The following is a 25,271-nucleotide window of genomic DNA, read 5'->3' as shown; positions in this document are numbered from 1 at the left end:
GTATAAATCACCGATACCAGGGTTGGTGTAGGGCTGGCCCTCCAAGTGTCCCTATTTTCCATGGACAGTCCCAGATTTACAGAAGCCTATAATTATGGAATAGGACACCCATACTTTCATCAGAGAAATGTTGGAGGGTATGTTAATTCAGGGGTAGTGAACCTCCAGGTATTGTTGGACTCCCAGATGATGCCTATGCTGGGTGGCTTCCAGGATATATAAAAACAGAATAAAACATTGTCTTCTAAAGGTTGTATAGTTGCTTATCTCCTCAGCTCGAGGGTCGCATAACTCCATACCCTCCAATATTTCTCTGATGAAAATAGGGATGACTTACCATACCTTCCAACACATCTCCAATGAAAATAGAGACATCCTAAACAAAACCATGCCATTCCAGGATCAAATCAGAAACTGGGATGGCTTCTGTAAATCTAGGGACACTTGGAAGGTCTGAAGTTTTTAATGTTTGACTTTTTGCTATGTTTTTATATGTGCTTGTAAGCCATGCAGAGTGACTGGGGAAACCCAGGCAGATGGGTGGGGTATAAATAATAAAACAACAATAACAACAATAATGGATGATGATGAATGGCTTCCATATTTCCACACAGAGTCGAGCCCCATAACCTCTCTTTAAAACTTTAGAATTTCACAGTATCTCTAATGACTGATTATTGCTCTGTGCAGTTCATCTGTTTGAGGCAGCAAACTGACTTGGTCTGGCCAGGTATTTTTAAGCGGCTGGTTTTGTTTGCTTTTTAAGCTGGTTACAACAACCAGTTCCCTTTCCCTGGTTTTTCTGCAGGGTTCTCAACCATAATCCGCTAACGGTCATTGAAGATGCCCGTTTTTACAAACTGCCCTCGCTGAAGTTCCTGTAAGTACCTGAAATACATTTGCTTGCGTCTTCGCTTGGGATTTTTCTACTACAGATGCTACTATTTGGGTTTGCTTGGGTCGCGAGGAGCTTCATCCATCTTCCTCCTGTTATTTTTGTCACAGCGGGTGGTGCTGTGGGTTAAACCACAGAGCCTAGGACTTGCCAATCAGAAGGTCGGCGGTTCAAATCCCCGCGACAGGGTGAGCTCCCATTGCTCGGTCCCTGCTTCTGCCAACCTAGCAGTTCGGAATCACTTCAAAGTACAAGTAGATAAATAGATACCACTCTGGTGAGAAGGTAAACGGTGTTTCCGTGCGCTGCTCTGGTTGGCCAGAAGCAGCTTAGTCATGCTGGCCACATGGCCAGGGAGCTGTACGCCGGCTCCCTCGGCCAATAAAGCAAGATGAGCACCACAACCCCAGAGTTGGCCATGACTGGACCTAATGGTCAGGGGTCCCTTTACCTTTATAACATCTGAAGAGCCAATGTGGTATAGTGGTTAGACTGGACTAGGGCAAGGTAGCCCAAAGTTCAAGTCTGGACTCAGCCATGAAGCACACTTAATGACTATTGGTTGGTTGGTTGCTATACAGTGGTGCCCCGCAAGACAAATGCCTCGCAAGACGAAAAACTCGCTAGACGAAAGAAATGTCTTGCGAGTTCTCGCGAGTTTGTTTCCTTTTTCTTAAAGCCGCTAAGCCGTTAATAGCCGCTAAGCCGCTAATAGCCGCTAAGCCGCTAATAGCCGTGCTTCGCAAGACGAAAAAACCGCAGGACGAAGAGACTCGCAGAACGGATTAATTTCGTCTTGCGAGGCACCACTGTATTTTCTCAAATCCTCTGCCTCGCAAGACTGTTGGGAATACTAAATTGGTCAGAGTTTGGAGAGGGAGGCATGTACGCTTCCTTGAATAACTTTGAGGAAAGGCTGGATGGCAGTGTAACAAATAAAGAGAAATGAAATTTAAAAATACATCTAAATTAACCGCTTGATAGTGCCTCTGAGTAACTCTCATAGTTAAAGGCTTTCCCCTGTAGCCCAGTTTTCCTGCCAGCCCTCAGCCACAAAATGTGTGAAGTAAGATATAAAAAGGAAAGTGGTAGTCTCTGAGCATGCACAGATTGCAGCGTTTAATTTTGACTGAAAATTAGTGGTTTTTTGTTCCTGGAACACATAAGTGAATGATAAGGGCCTTCTTGGTAGTGATACCTGCCCTGTGGAACGCTCTCCTGTTAGATGTCAAAGAGATAAATAATTATATGACTTTCCGTAGACGTCTGAAGGAAGCTTTTCATGTGTGATGTTCTGTTGGGTTTTTGTATATTCTGTTGGAAGTCCAGAATGGCTGGGGCAACCCAGTCAGATGGGCAGGGAGAAGGAGGAGAAGAAGAAGAAGAGGAGGAGGAGGAAGAAGAAGAAATAAGAAGTCAACTGCGTTTGATCATATGTTTAGGTTGCTTTTGTGAATCACTGAGGAACCTGGATCACCCCAATGTAATATAGGGAATGGAAAGAAATTTGGTTTGGTTCCCCTTTTAATGCACCAAAACACAGCTATGCAGTTCTCTGACTAAAAAAAATAATGTCTGCATGTTAAAGGAAAGTTTGCATAAAAATGATTATATTAGTGAAAACAACATAAAAGAATGAAAAAAACATAAAAGAATGCATTGCGTTAGGAAAAAATGCTTTCAAAAATAAGTCCGTAAGGAGAAACACACACTAAAACGGTAACAAGTTTTGGTGAGTAAGGACCGTTGTTTTTAATGCAAAATATGCAGAAATGTGGCAAACTGAAGATTTAAAAAATGAGAAACAGAGAGAAAGACACAAACTGATAGATTTTTACATCCCTAATTGATGCCAGGAATGCAGATTTCCAGTCGAAAGCATGACTCCTAGGCCAGGCTGAGTTGAGGGCTCAAGCTTGCTTCAAAGCCACCAACTTTATCAGAAAGCTTTCATCTCCACACCCAGATGCATAGGGGCAGACTGTTCTTAGTCAGTGGCAAAAGAAATGAACTCTGCTTGTGCTTTGGTGGCAAGGACTGAGCCTCATGCTCTCTCTCTTCCCATTCTGCATGATGTGGAGCTGTGTATAATTCAGAAGCAGCAAACCTTTTCCCCCGTAGAAGCTGCCCCGGTGGAAACGATGGCCTACTGACGCTTTGCATTGTTACTTCTCACAATTGCATCCCATGCTTTCTCTGAGGAACTCAGGGGTAGCAGGCACAGGGTTAATGCCATTTCATCCTCTCAGCAACCCTGTAGGGTAGGCCAGTCTAGTCTAAGACATAATTGACCAGACTGAGGTCACCCAGTGAGTTTCATTAAACCCACTATGCAAAGCGTTCCATCTTTTATATCTCTTGGTATGCCTTGGCATTTAGCACAGCAAAGACTCTCGCATCCTTTTTCCAGGGACCTTGGAGCCACTGATGTGACCCCAGAGATATTGGAGGCCCTTCTCAGAACTTGCCTGCAACTGAAAACTCTGTAAGTATTGTGTGTGGAACTTTTCTTTTGTTGGAGTCCAAGAGAGAGAAGGAAAAACTGAAAATGGCAGCTAATCTTATCTTACTTACCTTTTCCCTTTGTGTTCCTCCTGTTGTCACTCATGTATCTGGGCTGTTTGTGCTCAGATTGCTGGTAAATTGCAACGAGAAGAGGCTAAAGATGTTTGTCGTTTTTCCATCTGCAGCATATTGCCCAGAAAGATGGCCTGTTGCCTCTGCCATATTCAGGACGACATTGAGCTTTTGTGTGAGTCGGTCAAGTTGGATTGTGCCAACACATGTACCGCTAACGTCACTTTGTGTGGTAGGTTTGTTTTTTTAAAATTAAAACGTTTGTTTCTGTCTGTCTAGTTTCACACAAAGGCTGGGTAGAAACTATACCTCCATTTTCGAATGTAATCCATTCCAGAAGACCGTTCAACTTCCAAAACATTCAGAAACCAAAGCATGCATTTCCGGAAGCATTTACATCCGGAAAACTCAATACGGAAGCCACGTGGCACATTCAGCTTCCAAAAAGCGTTCAGAAACCGAAGCAGGTTTTTGGCGTTTGGAAGCCGAAACGTTTGACTTCCGAGACGTTCGAAAACCGAGGTACCACTATATCTTTAAAGCAAATGTGAAGCACAATCGTTCCCTCAAAGAATTCTGGGCCTTGTGGTTTGTTAAGGGTTTCTGGGAACTGTAACTCTGTGAGGGGCAAACCACACTACCCAGAATTTCTTGAGGGGAAGAACGTGCTTTAATGGTATCGTGTGCAACCCAGCCTAAGGGGGGGAAATGTTGGGAAATGGAACACATTAACAAATGACGCCAGAAACGCCAGTGTTCAAAATGGGACCAAAATCTAAACAAATCCACAAAGTGCAGTCTTTTTGCCCCCAGAATCCTGCATTTAGGCTCTTCCTCCACATTTCTAATTGGCCGTGGTTGACCTTCTAAAAGGAAACTTACTGTATTTTTCGCCCTATAGGACACACTTTTCCCCCTCCCAAAATGAAGGGGAAATGTGTGTGCGTCCTATGGGGTGAATGCAGGCTTTTGCTGAAGCCTGGAGAGCGAGAGGGGTCGGTGCGCACCGACCCCTCTTGCTCTCCAGGCTTCAGGAAGCTCTGCGCAACCCTCGGGAGACCAGCGCGACTTTGCGCCAGGCTCCTGAGGGCTGCGCAGAGCTGCCTGCAATCCCGGGCTTCGCGCAGCTCTGCGCAACGCTAGGGAGCCTGGCGCGAAGTCGTGCCGGTCTCCCGAGGGTTACGCAGAGCTGCCTGCCTTCTGAAGCCTGGGGCACGCTGAAAAGCGCGCCCGGGCTTCGCACAGCTCTCCGCAAGCCTGTGGAGACCGGCGCGACTTCCCGCCGGGCTCCCTAGGCTTGCGAATAGCAGGCTGTTCTCGGGGCTGGGGTCGGGAGAAGCTCGGGCTTCCCCCGCGCCAGCCCCGCGCCTGGGGGGGAATTAATTTTTTTTTTCTTTATTCCCCCCCCCCAAAAAAAAACCTAGGTGCGTCCTATGGGGCGGTGCGTCCTATGGGGCAAAAATACGGTAACTGAAATAAACGGTTTATTTAAAAGCTTACAGGTTCAGAGTAATACAGAACCTGTAAGAAACTAACACAAAGGGTGGTCAGGTAAAACACAGGTATGCAAGTGGTGCTAGATTTGCAGTAGCATTGCCCCAAAACAACAGGGCTGAGGGGAAAAACACACACACATTTGCCCCATTGAATTCAGTGGGGCTTACTCCCAGGTAGAAGGGTATAGGGTTGCAACAGGGGCCATATTCAGCCCAAAGTGGACAGAATGGTCACATTCACACCATACATTTATAACATATGGCTCCCCCCCCCCCCAAGAATCCTGGGAACTGTAGCTCACCCTTTTACAGAACTATGATTCCCAGGAACCCTGAACAATTCGAAGTTCTCAGGATTCCTTGATGGGAAGCTGTGTGATTTCGATGTATTTGTCCCATTTCCAAGTTCCCTTCCCGAAGCTCACTGCCCATAGACACCTCTGTTGTTCTTTCCTTGTTCTTCTTTCTCCGAACAGAGAAAGAGGAGGCGATGAACAAGATGCAAGAAGATGTCATAAAGGTGTTGGAAACCAGGAAGCTGAACGACAGCGGCAGCACCCTGAACATTATGCCGGAGAGGTCTTTCCGCGCCAACCTGACTCTGACCCTCTCGGCCACCGAGGGCAAGTCTCACTTGGACCTCCATTTCCACCGACTCCCCACCAGCCTTTTCGAATCCGTCAAGGGCTTCAAAAAGCTGAAAAGCGAGGACCTCCTGGATGTGAAGTGGACCGACCAAAGCGAGCTGAAGAAGTTGTACCTGCTGGCCAACTTGCTGCAGGTGGCGCTCAAAGAAAAAATCGCAGAAGACGAAAGGGAGAGTCAAGGCGGGCCACAGCCGGCTCAGGAGCCTCCGAAAGCACTGCCTGCTACAGGGGCTGCCCAAGGGAAGGGAAGACACCTAAGAAGGGTGAAAAGAGAAACTTGGCGTGGCAGCACCCCAAGATGGGTGGAGTCGTTTCTCAGGGCTGGCAGAGAGAGGCGAGAATTTGCAGAGTCCGCTAAGCAGCATGCGGGGCAGCGAAGCAGCACAGATTCCCCTGCTAGGCCTCGGAACTGGAGGAACCTAGCCGGGGGTCTAGAGCCTCTAAGTATGGCTCGACTCCGCCGAGCAGTGCTTGGTTCCTCTTGGAAACGCTCTGCCGGACAGTACCCGACCCAGTCCCCTCCCTTGACTGCCTCCATCATGGTGGACGAGAATCCCGAAGACATGACAGGCAAGGTAGTGATTATCTTGAAGCACCCCAACAAAACCAGCAGCACAGAACAGGGAGAGCAAACCCCTTCTGTGAAGGAGGAGGTGCAAGTAGTACCTAACCCGGTTTCACCCATCGAGGCTCAGCCAGCCGCCGAGGCTCAGCCGGCCGCCGAGGCTCAGCCGGCCGCCGAGGCTCAGCCGGCCGCCGAGGCTCAGCCGGCCGCCGAGGCCCAACCTGCCGTCGCATCTCCACGTGAAGAGAGCACAGACAAGACGGAGGAAATTTTGCGGGAGCGCCTGGAGTCTGAGATATTGAAGAAGGAGGAGCTGCTCAGCCAACTGATGAAAGAAGATAAATCCAAGCCCCCGCCCGACGACTCGGAAACCTTGAACGAGATCTCCCCTGACATCACCTTGTCGCAAGAGACGCACTGGGAGCACCACGAGCAGAGGACCACATATTCCCCGCGCCTTCAGCTCTTGCCAGCTCCAGACGACTATTTGCTTCAGGGCGACCTCTTTGAAGCGGAGCTGAACAAGCGTTTGGAGCCTCTCATCCCCAACGTGCCGGTGAGGAACCTCATCTCCCACGTCATCCGCATCTTGAAGATGGACTGCACAGAACCCGCCATCCAGCTGGCTTGTGCTAAGCTCATCTCCAGGACAGGTCTCCTCATGAAGCTCTTCAGCGAAAGAGAAAACATCAAGGAGACCACCTCCCTGTGGAAGTCGTACCTTTGGTCTGCCAAGAATGCAGCCAACAAGACCACGTTGAGCCCAAGGAAAATGGGGAAACCTTCTGACGAGGTAAGGCAGCTTCCGCCAACCTGATGCTTTACAGATGTCATTGAGTTACAAATTCCATCATCCCTGACCATTGGCTATGCTGGTTGGGACTGATGGAAGTTGTGATCTGAAGACTACAGTCCAAAGTTGCAGAAGAGTGTGGGAATGTTGTGGATAGTAGGAGAGGACATATTGATTAAATACTATCCTTCCTAACTCACGCTAGTGAGTCATATATATACAGTGGTACCTCGGGTTAAGTACTTAATTCGTTCCGGAGGTCCGTACTTAACCTGAAACTGTTCTTAACCTGAAGCACCACTTTAGCTAATGGGGCCTCCTGCTGCTGCCGCGTCGCCGGAGCACAATTTCTGTTCTCATCCTGAAGCAAAGTTCTTAACCTGAAGCACTGTTTCTGGGTTAGTGGAGTCTGTAACCTGAAGCGTATGTAACATGAAGCATATGTAACCCGAGGTACCACTGTATAGCAGAGCTCATTCCCCGTTTTACACAGCAAGAAGCTAACTGCAGATTCGTTTGAATCTCTTTAGTTAAGCAATCCAATCTGGCATGCCCAGAGTCTTCCTTATAAGTAATGAAAAGTTTACTCACATTCAGTTCACAGTATGATCCCTGAAGGCAGGCTTTAGCTTGTAGGGACAGACACAGTGTGGCTTACATCCTTGTAAGGATGGGCCCATGTGCTGCTGGCAGAGAGCCAGCAGACAGCATCAGGAGCAGTGGCCAAAGTGGAAGAGTGCATCAAAAGAGAGATGGCTGTGTGACCAGCTCCTTTTATGGGGTCTCCCAAGTCACACCCACCTACCTGGTCACACGCAGGGGGAGGATGCTCCAGACCAGGTGTGACAGGAAGTCCTCTTGGCTGGAGTAACACCCCCCTGCGTGTCCACTCTGGGCAAACAGGAAGTGTTGTACTTGATTGCTTATGTTACATCCCACAAAGACTGAGGTAAGGGGCAAGTGTAGGCAAGTCTACCAGTGGTCTCTCAGAAGGTTGGCCAACGCCCAGCTTAGCTGGGTGTGCTCCTACAGTCTGTTTACTCCAGGGATTGATTTGGCGTAGGTTTCTAGGAAGATTTGTTCTTATGTTTTAAACACACTTCATAAGGGAGAAAGGAGAGGCAAAAAATTATTGATGTAGGCAGGCGATGCAGAGGTCCTTTGTCTGCCTCTGAGAAGGCCCATAGCTTTGTGGTGAACCACATGGTTAGTGTTAAGTTGTGGGTGAACATATCAGACGACACAGCGATTCTTCAAACAGCTCTTGTTTATTCACAGGCCAGAACAGAACTGAATTGAAGGGTTCAGTCAGCCTGCTTATATAGAGCTCCAGTACAACGTAACTGTAACAATTTTCTAAAACTATCCAATCACTGAATGTCACTTTCGATCCCTTATTTGCATAACTATCTACAGTATTCCCCCTGCTGGCCCAGAATGAGAACTTCAGTACATAACAGTTAGCATAAAGAAGAACCCAGATATAGGGGGGAATTCTGCATTGCGCTCCTCTTTCTTCCATTGGTGCCAGTATTTGTGCTTGTCAGGTGGAATCATTCCCCTAATCTCCTGCACTGTTTGGGGGGACACGTTCTCCGTACCCTCCAGAGAAGATTTGGGGGAGATGCAGGGAGTATGCAGAGGGAAGAAGTGGGAAGCCTCATCGCACTAGCAAAAAACCTTGCGCCAACTTCTGCTGGTGCGCAAGTTTAATTGAATCCAGGCCTTCGTCCCTGGCATCAATAGTTAAATATATCCTGGGCAATAAGGAAAGACATTGGTTGCCAGATTCAATAGGCTGGGCTTCATGGATCAAAATCTGATTCTAGTACAGTGGTACCTTGGGTTACAGACACTTCAGGTTACAGACGCTTCAGGTTACAGACTCCGCTAACCCAGAAATAGTACCTTGGGTTAATAACTTTACCTCAGGATGAGAACAGAAATCGCGCAGCAGCAGGAGGCCCCATTAGCTAAAGTGGTGCTTCAGGTTAAGAACAGTTTCAGATTAAGAACGGACCTCCGAAACAAATTACATGCTTAACCCGAGGTACCACTGTATAAGGCAGCTTTATGTGTTTGTATGAGTGCAAGCCACCCTCAAACAGTCTTTGTGGCTGATGAAAGGAGAGAAACACAGAGAAAGCCAACTGCCTTATTTTACTTTCTTCTGTCCAATCTTGCAGATAGCAAGGCAGGGGATTCCAGAATATGGGTACGGCAACAAGCTGTTGCTGGCTATTTCAGTGACGGCTGTGATAATGATTATCATTGCAGTAATTTGTCTGATTGAGGTAAGCTAAATATCTGTTGTTGTTTTAAAAATCCTTATTTTTATCTCTTAACTTGCCATACATTCCATTGCTTATACCCCCCAAACACACTATATTCTGCTGTTGTCGAAGGCAGTGGCGTAGCGTGGGTGGTCAGCACCCGGGGCAAGGCAAGTAATTTGCGCCCCCTAACCCGTGGATTTGCGCCCCCTAACTCTAACCCCCAGATGTTGCGCCCGGTGCGGCCGGCCCCCCCTGCACCCCCACGCTACGCCACTGGTCGAAGGACCTTGTTCTTCACCTTAATTTAAGCCAGAGTTACACATAAGGATGAAGAATCTGTCAATTTTAGTTCTCTTATTTTCTCATTTTTTTCCAGTCTTAAATGCACTTTCCCACTTTTTACAGCAATTAGTGACATTTTAAAAAAAAGAAATCTGCATGAAAATTCATCAGTATTTTAGTGCAATTTTCTTATTAAACATATTTGTATACCCAATTTCAGCTGACGCGCACATTTTTGGTGTTAATGCAATGCATTTTTGTTGTTTTCACTAACACATTTATTTTTATGCCCACATCCCCCCAATATATGCATTTTTTCCCCCTAAACACAGTTGAGTTGGAGAATTGCTTTGCAAAATTTAGATAACTGTGAATTTTGAAGCATAGCTTTGTTTTGGCTCATGAACCGTTTCAGAAAGTGTGAATTTCCACTGTATTTAAATGTGCACTGAATCAATTTTCCCCTCCACCCCTACCACACACACACACACACACACACACACACACAAAAACAAGCATTTCTTCTGAAATAGGTCTTCTGCTTCTATAATGTCAAGCCAAAAACCAGGAACAGAATGAATGACTGCAGCAAATGTCTTCACAACAGGGAGTAAGTAGGGTTGAGGTATCCAAGCAGCTTTGAGCTCTAGCTCCATCCTTTTAAATAGAAAGGACCCTGCACTTGTTATCCGAGGCCCATCTCAATGTCCCCCTCCCTGAGAGGTTCGGAGGGTGGCAATATGAGCTTTCTCTGCAATGGCTCCCCATATGTGGAATGCTCTCGCCAGAGAGTCTCGCATGGTGCCATCATTACATGTCTTAAACGCCAGGCAAAGCCATTCTTCTTCTTTAGCCTGGCCTTCATCATTAAATATTCTATTGCCTGTTAAATGGGGGGGGGAGTGTTATTATGATTATTTTATAATTATGCTCCGTATTACCGTATTTTTCGCTCTATAAGACGCACCAGACCGCAAGATGCACCTAGTTTTTGGAGGAGGAAAACAAGAAAAAAAATATTCTGAATCTCAGAAGGCAGAACAGCAAGAGGGATCGCTATGCTGTGAAAGCAGCAATCCCTCTTGCTGTTCTGGCTTCTGGGATAGCTGCGCAGCCTGCATTCGCTCCATAAGACGCACACACATTTCCCCTTACTTTTTAGAAGGGAAAAAGTGAGTCTTACAGAGCAAAAAATACAGTATGTTCTTATTATTAGGCTGCATAAATTATGTTCTTAATATTGTACGCTGCCCAGGGATTTTTGGATAAAGGGTGGCATATAAATGGAATAAGTAATAATAATACAGTGGTGCCCCGCAAGACGAATGCCTCGTAAGACAAAAAACTCGCAAGACGAAAGAGTTTTTCGTTTTTTGAGTTGCTTCGCAAGACGAATTTCCCTATGGGCTTGCTTCGCAAGACGAAAACGTCTTGCAAGTTTGTTTCCTTTTTCTTAAAACCGTTAATCCTATGGGAATCAGTGCTTCGCAAGACGAAAAAACTCGCAGAACGAATTAATTTCGTCTTGCGAGGCACCACTGTAGTAATAATAATTATAATTATAGGCATGACAACAAACTAGTCTCTTACTTGGCCACCCCGACCATTCCTTCTACCCACCTGTGAGTAATCTTAGAATCTTGAGTCAGTCACAATCGCTTCTTCCTCTTCTTGTTAAACAGATCTGCTCTCAGCGTTCGGCAGCTAAATCAAAGGACGGCAGCTCTGAAAAAAGGTAATTCTTCCCCAGGAATCCTTAGTTCTCTGCAATTTAGATTTCTGCATGCAGGACTCAGTCTCAAGCTCATGATTTGGGTGCTGGGGATTCTATCCCTTCCTCTGTGAGAACAACAATTAGTTGTCCCCCAACAATTAGTTAAGGAAAATCAAGTCCTATACCAGGCACCCCCAACCTTCGTCCCTCCAGATGTTTTGGACTACAATTCCCATCATCCCTGACCACTGGTCCTGTTAGCTAGGGATCATGGGAGTTGTAGGAAAAAACATCTGGAGGGCTGCACGTTGGGGATGCCTGTCCTATACTGTAGCTGCCTGCTACATATTTAAGAGCAAGTCAAGTTTATCCCTTAGCAGTAGAACATTTCATTTTAGGGGATGAAGCTTAATTTGTGCAAATTTCTTCAGTGAGGGGGTCTTAAAAATATGTTTTGGGGTGTAAGGAATCCAAATCTGCTATTATTTTTGTGATCTGGACAACATTTAGCTTGTTAAGTATGTTTGATGAGGAAGAAGGCAAACTGCTTTTGGAAAACCAAAGAATTTTAATTTTACTTTCTAAAAGGGTTAGGTAATGCTAGATAATTAATAAATACTAAAACTGCAAGTACTTGATTTTTAAAACTGATTTCTATGTAATTTTTACACACATTTTACTTACCAAACAAAACTAAATTATATTAATTTAGCCAAAATATATTTTGAATTCCCAGTGTTATGAATTTTCAATACCCCCTCATTTGGGGAATTTCAAAGTTGGAAAATTCAACATGCCCTGCCTTAGCAGCCTTTTGTCTTAAGATAAAACCCCATGTTTCTACGGAGAGGTGTGCCAATGTCTTCCTTTTAAACTGGTCTAGTAATCAATGTATCTTTAGTTGTGTGTGTGCCAAATTTTGGATTTGTTGGTGGTCTGTAGGTGGAGCTCCCATTGTTCAGTCCCTGCTCCTGCCCACCTAGCAGTTTGAAAGCACGTCAAAGTGCAAATAGATAAATAGGTACCACTCTGGCAGGAAGGTAAACGGTATTTCTGTGCGCTGCTCTGGTTCGCCAGAAGTGGCTTAGTCATGCTGGCCACATGACCCGGAAGCTGTCTGTGGACAAACGCCGGCTCCCTCGGCCTATAGAGCAAGATGAGCACGCAACCCCAGAGTCATCCGTGGCTGGGGTACCTTTACCTTTACCTTTTAGGTGAACTTTAGTCACTTCAAAGTAATTTTACAACCATATGTTCAGGAAGGCAAGTAGAAGCATTATTGTCTATGCACCTACTTCAGTATGCATGGAGGCGCATTTCGGACATCCGCCTCAAAGTTCAGTGTGTGGCGGCAGGACCTACTGCCATTTGCATGTTCCTTGTGCATACAGAGAACAGCCCTAATAATTGGAAAAAAAAAAAAACTCTTGAGAGAGAGAGAGAGAGACAGAGAGATTCATGTCTCATTTTAAGGTGTTTCCAGTAACCAGGACAGCTTTATGCTACCAAACTGAATCTCTCTCACATTAATATGAAAAAGTACCTGAAACATTTGCGGAAGAAGTGTACAAATGCCAGTCATTACATTTTAAAACCCGGATCTCAGATTTAAGAGGCGGGAATTCGTAAAGCATTGCACTGAGATTCAAAATTTTGTTTATTGCTCATTCATAAGTTCATTCATAGGGACATGGTTGGCGCTGTTGGTTAAACCACAGAGCCTAGGATTTACCGATCAGAAGGTCAGCGGTTCGAATCCCCGCAATGGGGTGAGCTCCTGTTGCTCGGTCCCTGCTCCTGCCAACCTAGCAGTTCGAAAGCACATCAAAGTGCAAGTAGATAAATAGGTACCGCTCCGGCGGGAAGGTAAACGGTGTTTCCGTGTGCTGCTCTGGTTTGCCAGAAGCGGCTTAGTCCTGCTGGCCAGATGACCCAGAAGCTGTACGCCGGCTCCCTTGGCCAATAAAGTGAGATGAGCGCCGCAACCCCAGAGTCGGCCATGACTGGACCTAATGGTCAGGGGTCCCTTTACCTTTAAGGTATCTGCACACACCATCAAAAGGTCTTTTACATCTTCCTAGAACTAATACCAAACACACACATTTCTCCTTTTTTATTTTCTTTCTTTTTTTACATTAAAGGACCTTTCTGGGCAGAAGGAAGAAAGGCGCAGACAGACAGGTAGGTCGTCTCATTGGGCCTGAGAGATTTGGGTCCCCGTTTCCATCTGAACTAGGGATGCATTGTGTGACCTTGGGCAAGCCCCAATTTATTTCCCTTACTAAGCATCTAGTCCAGGGGCACCAGCGGTTTGTGGACTACAACTTCCATCATCTCTAGCTAGCAGGACAGTGATCAGGGATAATGGGAGTTGTAGTTCTGAAACAATTGGTGGCCCAAGTTTGGGGAAACCTTGATCTGGTGTCAGTAAACAGCCAGGAGTCCTTTGGGAATGATGGAGGCAGCAATCTGCTGTTGTTTGTCCCCAAATCTGAAAATGAGAGATAATTACTGCCTCTCAAGATTCTGCCAGTTTCCGTTTCTTCCCGTTTCTCATTTTCCCAATCTTAACTTCAGTTTGCCCAATTTCTGCATCTGTTTGCAATTTTAAAAAAAGTAAATTTAAATTTAAATTTTAAAAAAATTAATTTTTAAAAAAATTAAAATAATTTAATTTATATTAATATATATATATATATCTGCATTACAATTGCAATTGCATCTGTTTGCAATTTAATATATATATATATATATATATATCTGTATGCATTATTTCAATGCAGTTTTCTGAACAGAAGCACCTCAAGCCCACATCTGGCTAATAAAATCATGTTTGCACTATCCCTTTAATATATGCATATTCATGGGAGAACCCCTCTGCGAAATATGGAGAAAGCTAATTGTGTAGGATTGCTGCATTTCGGTTGGCACATTGGTTTGGGGAGCGTGAATTAGGAAATTCCACGTTGAAATGTGGACCACGTGAACATCTCCCCCATTCTTACCTGGGCTGCAAATGTTGCTGGACTCCCATCAGCCACAGCCATCCTGGGTAACGGTCATGGATGATAGGAGTTGTATTAGCCCAACAACATCGGAGAGGTCAGCAGGCATGCTGCCTCCGATCTTGATTCCGACAGACCTAACTCTCAAAGGGCTCCCTCGCTTTGTGACTCATTCTCTCTTCTTCTTTTTTAATTAATTTTAATGTACAAAATTTTTAAAAGACATACCACACAGATTCTTACATACATATTCTTATTTGGACTTCCTTCAACACCTCTGATAATCCTCCGTCCTGTTCACTTCTCCTGCAATTCTTAACTTAATATTGCCTTTACCTTTCTTAACAAATCATTTCTCCCTTTCCATTTTTACAATATTTCTTAAGTTACTCCTCACAGAACTTCTTGTAAACCTACAAACGTAATCTGATCATCACAAATATTTTTCAAATACTCCATAAATTTAGTCCAGTCTTCGGTGAACCTCTGGTCCCGCCGGTTTCGGATCCTTCCTGTTGGCCTGTCTAATTCTGCGTAGTCCATTAATTTCATCCTCCATTCTTCTAATGTTGGTAGTTCTTCTAGTTTCCATTCTTTGTGACCCATTCTCACATCCCTTCTTCCTTCTCAGGGTTCTGTCGACAAGCCCCTTTGGCTCAAAGACATGTATCAGCCTCTGGATGATGCTCGGAGGAGGAGCATGATTGGTAAACTTCACGATGAAGAGACCTCGGATGAGGAAGATATATTCAACTGGGCCAAATCAAGGTAGGAACGAACGAGCTGCTGCAACCAGACTTGTATGACTTGCAGCTTCCTTTAAAAACACACACACACACACATTTTTTGCTCTTATGGCTGCAGATGAAACCTGGGGTATGTGTGGATGGATTGAGTCACCTTGAAAGTCGAGTGTGGATTTCATGCTCTTTATTCAGCTCAGAGTAGTGAGGAATGGAAGTTCCCCCAAAATCTGTGCTTTATATACACTATTTACACAATGGGACCCACGAGATTGGCTAATTCCGGGATTCTCCTGTAGGCCAATCAGGTTGCGGATTCACTTCCACACGGAATTGGATTGGGTGGCTCCTGCGGACCAATCAGACTGCTGCATTCTGAATCCTATTATTCTAGGACCAATCAGACGGCTGCATTCTGAATCCTATTGTTCTAGGACCAATCAGACTGCTGCATTCTGAATCCTATTGTTCTAGGACCAATCAGACTGCTGCATTTTGGACCCTATTCAACTCAGTACATAACACACCTTTTTCGTCTTCTTCCTTTCCTGGCAGCTGTGTAACCAGCAGAATTTCAGCAGATGCACGTTTAATGAGAAAAGCTTCCTCCTTTCCATTTTTGTCTGTTGCACAGCTGATTAAGGCACAGAGCCCTGCCTTATCACTTGGGGCATATGGAATCAAGACGGTGGAGACTTCAGCACTATGCAATGCTTAGATCAGGGAGGTCCAGCCCATGTCACCCTTGAGGCTTTACTTGTGGCCCTTGGCAACATTTGACGCCCCCACCGAGCCCTCAGGTGCTGGGCTTTGGGAAGGAGGGGTGAAGGCTCTGACAGGGTCCTAGAGCCCTCCATCCTCCATCCCAAAACTTATCTGGCCCTTTCTCAGCTTAGGGAAGGAGGTGGGAGGGTTCTAGAACCCTGCCAGAGGCTTGTGCCTTCTTCCCAAAACCCTACGCCTTGCCTTGCATAGCTGGCTTTGGGAAGGCGAGAGCTGGGCTGTGTGTCAAATTTTGGCCTAGCTTCCTCTCCCCAGAGTGAGAAGGCAATGTGCAGCCCACGCTTTCTGTGTCAAAGTACTCTTGTGGCCCACTTGGTATGAAAAGTTGGACCACATTGGCATAGATCCTTGTTCTCCCCACTTGCCCCAGGCTTGCAGAAGCAACAAGCTGCCTCTGAAGAAGGTTCGGAAACTTAAACTGGTGCAGAATTCAGCGGCCGGGTTGCTCACTGGAGCAAGACGTTTGAGCATATTACACCAATACTGGTCCAGCTGCACTGGCTACCGATTAGTTTCCGGGCCCAATTCAAAGTGCTGGTTTTGACCTATAAAGCCTTAAATGGCTCAGGACCCCAATACCTCAAGGACTGCCTCTTCCCATAGGAACCTACCTGAACCCTGCAACCACCATCTGAGGCCCTCCTTTGTGTGCCCCCTCCTTGAGAGGTTCAGAGGGTGGCAACCCAAGAACAGGCCTCCTCTTCAGTGCTCCCCATCTATGGAATGCTCTCCCCAGGGAAGTTCGCCTGACGCCTTCACTATACACCTTTAGGCGTGAGGCAAAAACGTTCCTTTTAAACCAGGCCTTTGCCTGACTTGATCTACATCCTATACCCTTTTTTAAAAGCTGGTTCTTTGAGGGGGGGGGGGGGCTTCTTGGGTTGTTGTTTCTGTTTGGATTGTATTGGATACTATATATGGACTGCCCTGAGACCTTCGGGTATAGGGCAGTATAGAAAGAAAATAAATAAATATAGTAGATAGATGATAAAGATAGATAGATAGATAGATAAGGTGCAGTAAAGAAATACAGTGGTACCTCGGGTTAAGTACTTAATTTGTTCCGGAGGTCCGTTCTTAACCTGAAACTGTTCTTAACCTGAAGCACCACTTTAGCTAATGGGGCCTCCTGCTGCCGCCGCGCCACCGGAGCATAATTTCTGTTCTTATCCTGAAGCAAAGTTCTTAACCTGAGGTAATATTTCTGGGTTAGCGGAGTCTGTAACCTGAAGCGTATGTAACCCGAGGTACCACTGTACTGCCACGGGGGCCAGATTAAATTGACCAGACTTTGGACATGCCTGACCCAGAGTCTTAACTCAGACTAGATCTAGACGCATCAAAGAAGCGATTCTGTCATACAGGGAAATCCTGTTGGTGAAAATGGGACTCCGCTGCGCCAATGTAGCCGAGTTCTAACTGTGCTAAGTTTCAAAACCCTTCAGACTTGACTGCCGTCAGTGGCGTAGCGTGGGGGGTGCAGGGGGGCCCGGCTGCACCGGGCGCAACATCTGGGGGGGGCGCGCTCGCACTCGCAGCTCTCTGCCCCTACCTGGCTCCACGGGTTAGGAGGTGCAAATTACTTGCCTTGCCCCGGGTGCTGACAACCCACGCTACGCCACTGCCCTGGTTTGTCAGTAGTTCATGTCAGTGGCGTAGCGTGGGGGGTGAAGGGGGGGCCGGCCGCACCGGGCGCAACATCTGGGGGTTAGGGTTAGGGGGCGCAAATCCATGGGTTAGGGGGCGCAAATTACTTGCCTTGCCCCGGGTGCTGACAACCCACGCTACGCCACTGACTGCCGTACAACCTAACCTCTGCTCTTCTCTGTTTTCCAGGGAACCAGCCCCTGTGGAAAAGCCCAGTTCAGTAAAAGTGTAAGTATCCCCTTGCAGTACGACTCTCGGCTGTTAGTTATGCCCTAGGTTTAAAAACTGGGGTTCGCCCGGGATGCAACCTGATGCTACAGAGTTAAATTTGTGCTTTTGCTGATTTGCAAAGCAAAAGATGATGTGGAAATTCTCTCTTTAAGTTTTGTATTCCGAAAAGAATTCTGCTACCTAACGGAATACGTATCTGGAAAGGGGAATAATCTCACACTCCAATCCTCAGCCCTGCTAAACCGAATCCGTCTCCAAGGCTCTCCTGTTGTTTAGCAAGGAAAGGGAAGTTAGGCTAATACTAGCTAGTTTCGTCCAGTCGGCTTTTGCTATCATTCCATGGCAACGTAGTCTGAATGGTTAGTTAGAAAAGTGAAGAGGGGCTTGTTTGGGGCTTTGGCAAGGCAAGATCTGAAGCCCCACTTAAAGTGAAACTGAGGACCCCTTTGGACATCTTATATACTGCACATTCATGCCTCAACCAGAGCCCAGGGCCTTTTCAACACTGGCTCCAGCCTGGTGGAACTCTCTGTCTCATGAGACCAGGGCCCTGCAGGATCTGATTTCTTTCCGCAGAGCTTGTAATACGGAGTTGTTCTGCCTGGCCTTTGGCTTGGAATCAACTTGATTCCCTCCCCCTCTTTCTTTTTTCCTTTCTCCTCCTGTGATGGAACTCCTATTTGGGAACTTCCCTGGCTTTTTTCTGGCCCATGTAGGACCAATCTGGATAGTTAGCCTTGGTGAAGACCTGATGTTTTCATCCCCCAAAAAGTTTTTGATTTGAGTTTCCATTGAAATGAAGCTGCATTTTAATGTTTTAATGTTGTATTTTAATCTTGTTTTTAAGTTGTATTTCAATCAATTTGTTTTTATATTGGTTGTTAGCCACCCTGAAGCCCGGTCTTGGCTGGGGAGGGTGGGGTAAAAATATATTTTTTAAAATTATTATTATTATTATTATTTGTGCTCATGATGCTATTGGGGGTCATACACTAACTCACATTCAATACCGTTTGTGCTTTCAAATTTTTTTTGGGTATTAACACTGCTTCATTTCCAGGCAATGGAAACTGGTGAAATCCCTTAGCTTTTTACACCACAGAAGTTCTGGTTTGCTTTTGTCCTGATTTTTTTGTGGTGTTTCAGCCCCTCTGGGAGATGCGGGTGGCGCTGTGGGTAAAACCTCAGTGCCTAGGGCTTGCCGATCGTATGGCCAGCAGTTCAAATCTCCGCAGCGGGGTGAGCTCCCGTTGCTCGGTCCCAGCTCCTGCCCACCTAGCAGTTCGAAAACACCCCTAAGTGCAAGTAGATAAATAGGTACCGCTTTATAGCGGGAAGGTAAACGGTGTTTCCGTGTGCTGCATGGGTGCTGGCTTGCCAGAGCAGCTTCGTCACGCTGGCCACGTGACCCGGAAATGTCTCCGGACAGCGCTGGCCCCCGGCCTCTTAAGTGAGATGGGCGCACAACCCTAGAGTCGGAAACGACTGGCCCGTACGGGCAGGGGTACCTTTACCTTTACCAGCCCCTCTGGACAAACATAACGTGGTAGTACGTGGGAAGCATCGCAACACAAACTAAAGCAGAATAAATCCAGCCCGACACACTACTATTGTGTCAAGAACTTGTTTCACGATACACCTACAATGTTGTTGTTTTTTTTAAAAAACGCAACCCTATTCATGAAGGCTACTCGGAAGGAAGCTGCATTGTGTTCAAAGGAAATTGCTCCCAGGTAATTGGGTTTGGGTTGGCATAATACCGTATTTTCGCTCTATAAGACACACTTTTCCCCCTCCAAAATTTAAGGGGAAATGTGTGTGCGTCTTATGGAGCGAATGCAGGCTCCTTGGCTTCAGCGATAGCAAAGCGAAACCTCCAAAGCGCAGTGGGAGCGCTCCCACCGCGCTCCAGAGGCTTTGCGTTGCTTTCGCTGAAGCCTGGAGAGCGAGAGGGGTCAGTGTGCACCAACTCCTCTTGCTCTCTAGGCTTCAAAGATAGCCGCCTGAAGCCCCTGGGAGTTCCCGCTGCACTCCGGAGGCTTCGGGTTCCTTTCACTGAAGCCAGGAGAGCAAGACTCTCCTGGCTTCAGGGATAGCCGCCTGAAGTCTCCGGAGTGCAGCGGGAACTCCCACTGCGCTCCGGAGGCTTCGGGTTTTATTCCTGAAGGCGAAGGCAATGTGGGAGAGGGAGAGCTGCGCAGTACTCCTTCAGCTAAGCGGGAGGAGAAATGGAAGGGGCTCCGTTTCTCCTGCCGCTTTGCTGAAGGGGCGCTGCGCAGAGAGGGGGAGATTTTTTTTCCCCTTGTTCTCCCCCACTAAAACAAGGTGTGTCCTATGGTCGTGTGCGTCCTATAGAGCGAAAAATACGGTACTTTCCCCTGTGCCCAGTTTTACAACACACCTATCTCGGACAGCTCATGTCATGAGCAGCTTCAAATACATTGCTATATTTGGAGCCGGCTTTTTATGTGATGACCAGGAGGAGAGTGAAGGGAGCACAATCCCTGAGTGCAATCGACTTCCCTTAACCTCTGTTTTTCTTGCTTTGACAGAGTTGAAGAGCCCCCTGTTAAAAAGGCCAGTTCAAAGAAACTGTGAGTATTATTATGCAACCGCAAAATTATCAGCCTTGGCTCTAACTTTTTCCTCTTGCAGCTAGACATTAGGATACAACCTAGAGGGTTGACAGCTCCACCAGCAAGACACCTGAATTGCTTGGCATCTGAATCATACTTAAGCAGATCTGTTGCGCTCCTGGTCTACTGCCCCCTGCACAACATCCGAATGTAGGGTATTCTGTGTCCCAGTGTATTTAAGGGCCTGTCCACACCAGAGCAAAAGTGGACACCCCCCCTCAGGTTGTCCCAAATCTTTTCCCCTTTGAATGTGAGTTGTTGTTGTTGTTTATCCTGGCTGTTTCGGACTTTCCAGGTATAAAGGGGAAAAGATTTGGGACAATACTGGGATGGGAAAGTCACTGAGTGGGTGTCCCTAGATTAATGGAGAGATTAATGGTTGGTGCGAATCAACATTTTTGCCCTGATTTTAGACTCTTGCCTGAAATCCTGAAGAGATGCTGCTTTTCGAAGAACCCCACGTTCCAAACTGAAGTGTTTCCGTGTTCTTCTCCTTCTTTTCCCCCTTTCTCCATTCCCTCTGCTTCCTCTGTTGTCTACTTTGTGTCCGTTATAGATTGTAAAGTTCCCTGGGGCAGATACCTGCCCCTCTCATTCCTTGCAATGCACCACGCGCATGGAAGGTGTTGCTACGTTAACCATCATAACGAAATATGCTGCCACGGCGCATGGGGGTTTCATTAGGTTACAATGCCTAATGGCCACTGACTGATACCTCCACGAATCTGCCCTTTGAAATCCACTTGAGCCAGCGGCTAACACAGCATGTTGCAGCAGTGAATTCCATGAGTTAATTCCATGCTGTGCGACGAAGCAGCACTTTCTTTCGTCAATAATAATAATAATAATAATAATAATAAATAATAATAATAAATTTTATTTATATCCCGCCCTCTCCAGCCAAAGCCGGGCTCAGGGCAGCTAACAACAATAAAAGAGTACAACATTCTAAAATCATTTCATTATAAAATTAATGCCCTGAATCTTATGCCAATCAATTGATGCAGCTCTTCTACAGACTAGATCTATGTGGTGTGGGTGTATTATGGAACCAAGCTAAAGTTGGTTCTCTCCCCCCCCCACCGTCCCAGTTCCTTATTCCAACTGAAATATACTCGGAGTCGAGAGTGGATTTCATGCTCTTTATTCAGCTCATAGTGGTGAGGAGGAATGGAAGTTCCCCCAGAATGTCTGCTTTATATACATTATTTACGCAATGGGCCCCATTTGATTGGCTAATTTCGGGATTCACCTGTAGGCCAATCTGGTTGCGGATTCACTTCCACCTGGGGCTGGATTGGGTGGCTCCTGTGGACCAATCAGACTGCTGCATTCTGAACCCTATTGTTCTAGGACCAATCAGACTGCTGCATTCTGAATCCTATTGTTCTAGGACCAATCAGACTGCTGCCTTTTGGATCCTATTCAACTCAGTACATAAAGTTTGCATCCCTCTGCACTCCAAAACAAGCATGGGGCTACCCCGTATCACAGACCTCCACGAGTCTCTTTGAGATGCACCTGCACTCTGTCCAGCCCAAAGTACTCCCTAAAATAAGCTTTGATGTATCCCAAATGATACATCTCAACAGTCAGGAGATGCTTCCATGTGTGAGAACGTGCAGATCAGGTCCAGACCACTGCTTCATTCTGGTGCAAGTCTCAGATCTGCTGCCCCCACACCAACAACTGCTAAAGAAGACTGTATCAGTGAATAAGCAGATGGGGTGAGGCATTATCCCAAACGACATATCCACACCATCTGGAGGCTGTCAGTCTCCTACCAAATGGCCTCATATGTCTGGTCCGGTGTTTAATTTTCCCCAAGTCATTCTCAGGCATGCTGTCCCTGTGCCAATCCTTTTCTCAGTACAGGCAGAAACCAAAAACGGACGGGGGATTTATGCCAAAGCATTTTTAATAACTGAACGAGGATCTGGGTGCTTGCCCATCCAGTGACCTGTATTGGCTTACACAAAAACAAAACGATAAGGCCGTAGATTATGCTAGCTGGTCTTATTCAGAGAAGTCTCTGTTGTGTCGAAGTTTGCCATTTGAGTTGATCCAAAGTGGGATGCACGCATCTCAATCCTTATTAATTTGCATGTGACACAGGCTCATAGCTGTCAGCCGTCCCTTATTTGGCGGGAAACTCCCTTATCCCAGCGCCGTGTCCCACTGCTGTCCCTTATTGATGATGTCCCTTAAATTTCCTGGGTTTCATACTCACCCGGCTCGGGAGGGAAGCAGCGGCTCGGGGTCCTCCGCCGTGAGAGAGAGCGTGCGCTGGCACCGTCGTCCTGGTGCGAGGAGTTCCATCGGCCCTTCCCTGCCCGAGGGGGGGGAGGGTGAGAGACTCTCGCCCGCGAGTCCGGAGGCGGCAGCGGTGGCGGCAGCTGAGGAGGCGGCCTGAGGGAGGAGGAAGAGGAGGGGATGGGGAGGGACGCAGAAGGGTGGCGCTTCAGCGGCCGCTGCGGCGCCACAACCGCCTCATGCTGAATTGTCAGCATCTGTCAATCCTACGAATGTATGTAACTCTTTACAATAGCAAAATCCCTTATTTTGGCTGCTGATCCCTTATTTTCGAGGCTGCTGGTCCCTTATTTTCAAATCTGTAAGTTGACAGCTATGCACAGGCTGCTATATTGAATATGGAACTAGGAATCAGCCTTGTGGGGAAAGTTTCCTTGAAGGACAGTCAAACCTCGGTTTCCGAACACCTCCGTTGTCGTATGTTTTGGCTCCCGAAAGCTGAAAACCCAGAAGTAAATGCTCCGGTTTTCAAATGTTTTTTGGAAGCGGAACATCTGACGCAGCTTCTGCTTGAGTACAATAAGCTCTTGCAACCGCCACGCCTTGGCTGTCAAACATTTTGGAAGTCGAACAGTCTTCTGGAAGGGATTACGTTTGACAACCAAGATTTGACTTTACAATTGTACCTTGGGTCCTGAACGCCTTGCAAGTTGAACGGTTTGGCTCCCGAACGCTGCAAACCCAGAAGTGACTGTTCCGTTTTGCGAACTATTTTTGGAAGCCAAACATCCGACAGGGCTTCCGTGGCTTCCGATTGGCTGCAGGAGCTTCCTGCAGCCAATCAGAAGCAGCGCTTTGGTTTCCAAACGTTTTGGAAGTCGAACGGACTTCTGGAACAGATTCTGTTTGACTTCCAAGGTACGACTGTATCTGAAGATGCATAGGATGTCTTGGGCAAAAGAGGCAATGGTTGCTTAGGTTATTGAATTAATCAAAGCATCTTGCAGTACCAAAAACAAGTATATTGAGGAAGGAAGATGGCCTAGATGCAGCAGAACCTCTTTAACATCTCCTTTTTAACTCTTAATCAGGGCGCCAGAACCCCCACCTCCAGCTCCGAAGCCAGAGTAAGTAACTAGCAAATGTTTGGGGTTTTTAACAGCTGGTCTGTAAGGCAGTCTGCTAGAGGAAAGGCTCGCCAGATTATATATATTAAAAATACATCAGATATGCACATCTCCACTCTACTCCCTCCCTCCCCCCACAAACTTAATACAGGATGCTTTGCATGACACTGTAGCACATTTTCTTCTTCCTAAAAAAAAGGGGGGGGAATAAGAGAAGGGATCTGTTCTCCAAAAAACATAGGAATAAAAGAACTTAATCTGTAAAGAGGCAAATGGGGGGGATTGCTTTGAGTCCCCTGCTCCCAAGATTTTAGGATGGGATATCTTAGTGGCGAAAATCTAGTCTCTTGAACAGCCTTCAGTTTTTAAGACCAGCTTAGATTAGATAATCGGATTAGGGAAGGGAAGAGGGTCCAGTGTTCAAAATTCCCATTGTTCTAGGTGCGTTTTGTGACAGAGAATTTCATTAGTGTGAGCAGTTTCTGAACTATGGGTTGCAGTGCTCCGCCTAAGATTTCAGATTAAAACCACAGAGTGGAAGGAAAGGAGGACCTTTTTCTGCCTCCCCACTTCCAGCTACTCTCTGAAGACTGGAGAAGAGACCCTCTTAAGAATATTACAGGGGTGGTCAGGGAAGAGGCTAGACCATGTGAAAAATGAACATAATATTTCAGCTGCAGTTCATTCATTTTCAGCTTTGTGTTCTTGCTATAAAAAAAAAGAGCACCTAGGCATTCTGTTGTTGTGCCCACAACCTAGGTTTAAGGTGCCATTTAGCTCCTTGCTTTTCATATCTCCATTTCTAACAGTGAGTGGGTCAATCTGAAAGTGCTCAGAGATGTGGGTTATTTCGCAGCACTCAGTTTGCTTCAAGCTGCGAGGGAACAGCAACTCTGCATCCACACCTTGGGAATTAGGAGTGTCCAGAAGCAAAAAGAGGACAAGGCTTCTAGCTATGCAGAAGAGGGGATTTCAGCAAGGGTCACGTTGCTGTCTGAAATTTTGCTCTGTTGCATAACCTTGACCCCTTTTCATCTGCCTACTATGCTTGGAATCCAAAAGTTGCCCTTTTCCACTGCCCCAAATGTGGCCATGAACATGACATGGAGTAAAAGCACACACAGCTGCAATTTAGGAGAGGGAGGTGTTAAGTTGTGGGTGAACATATCAGACGACACAGCGATTCTTCAAACAGCTCTTCTTTATTCAGAGGCCAGAACAGAACTGAACTGAAGGGCTCAGTCAGCCTGCTTATATAGAGCTCCAGTACAACGTTACTGTAGCAACTTTCTAAAACTATCCAATCACTGAACGTCACTTTCGATCCTTCATTTGCATAGCTATCTACAGTATCCCCCTGCTAAAACTATCCAATCACTGAGAGTCACTTTCGATCCTTCATTTGCATAACTATCTACAGTATCCCCCTGCTGGCCCAGGGTGAGAACTTCAGTACATAACAGGAGGGAAGGAAGGAAGGAAGGAAGGAAGGAAGGGATGTACTGATCAGCTGCTGTGACATAACTCCTGCTTTTCTCTCTTGCTCATCAGGTCTTCAGGAGGAGAAGACGATAGTGGGTCAAAGAAACCGTAAGTAGCAC

The 25,271-nt window shown here is 46.5% G+C and overlaps 2 protein-coding genes across 2 annotated transcripts in view; both read left to right on the top strand.

Moving 5' to 3' along the window:
- LOC307201008 (B-cell antigen receptor complex-associated protein beta chain-like) overlaps nt 1-1,076 on the top strand; it is a 58,619-nt gene extending 57,543 nt beyond the window's left edge. The window contains exon 6 of the mRNA XM_079950132.1: nt 1,040-1,076. The gene's annotated coding sequence lies outside the window, so the exon portion shown is untranslated. The remainder of the gene's footprint in view (nt 1-1,039) is intronic.
- Nucleotides 1-25,271, top strand: part of LOC307200663 (leucine-rich repeat-containing protein 37A2-like) — a 41,399-nt gene that overhangs the window by 10,678 nt on the left and 5,450 nt on the right. Inside the window, exons 6-17 of the mRNA XM_079949388.1 lie at nt 809-880; nt 3,306-3,380; nt 3,586-3,704; nt 5,445-6,973; nt 9,160-9,267; nt 11,214-11,266; nt 13,387-13,426; nt 14,882-15,018; nt 17,613-17,651; nt 20,207-20,248; nt 23,635-23,670; nt 25,222-25,260. Coding sequence (XP_079805514.1) covers nt 809-880; nt 3,306-3,380; nt 3,586-3,704; nt 5,445-6,973; nt 9,160-9,267; nt 11,214-11,266; nt 13,387-13,426; nt 14,882-15,018; nt 17,613-17,651; nt 20,207-20,248; nt 23,635-23,670; nt 25,222-25,260 — 2,289 coding nt within the window. The remainder of the gene's footprint in view (nt 1-808; nt 881-3,305; nt 3,381-3,585; nt 3,705-5,444; nt 6,974-9,159; nt 9,268-11,213; nt 11,267-13,386; nt 13,427-14,881; nt 15,019-17,612; nt 17,652-20,206; nt 20,249-23,634; nt 23,671-25,221; nt 25,261-25,271) is intronic.

The sequence above is a fragment of the Podarcis cretensis genome (genome assembly GCF_951804945.1).
Source record: "Podarcis cretensis genome assembly, chromosome: 13".
Taxonomy (NCBI): Eukaryota; Metazoa; Chordata; class Lepidosauria; order Squamata; family Lacertidae; genus Podarcis; species Podarcis cretensis.
This window is presented reverse-complemented; position numbering and strand designations above follow the sequence as displayed.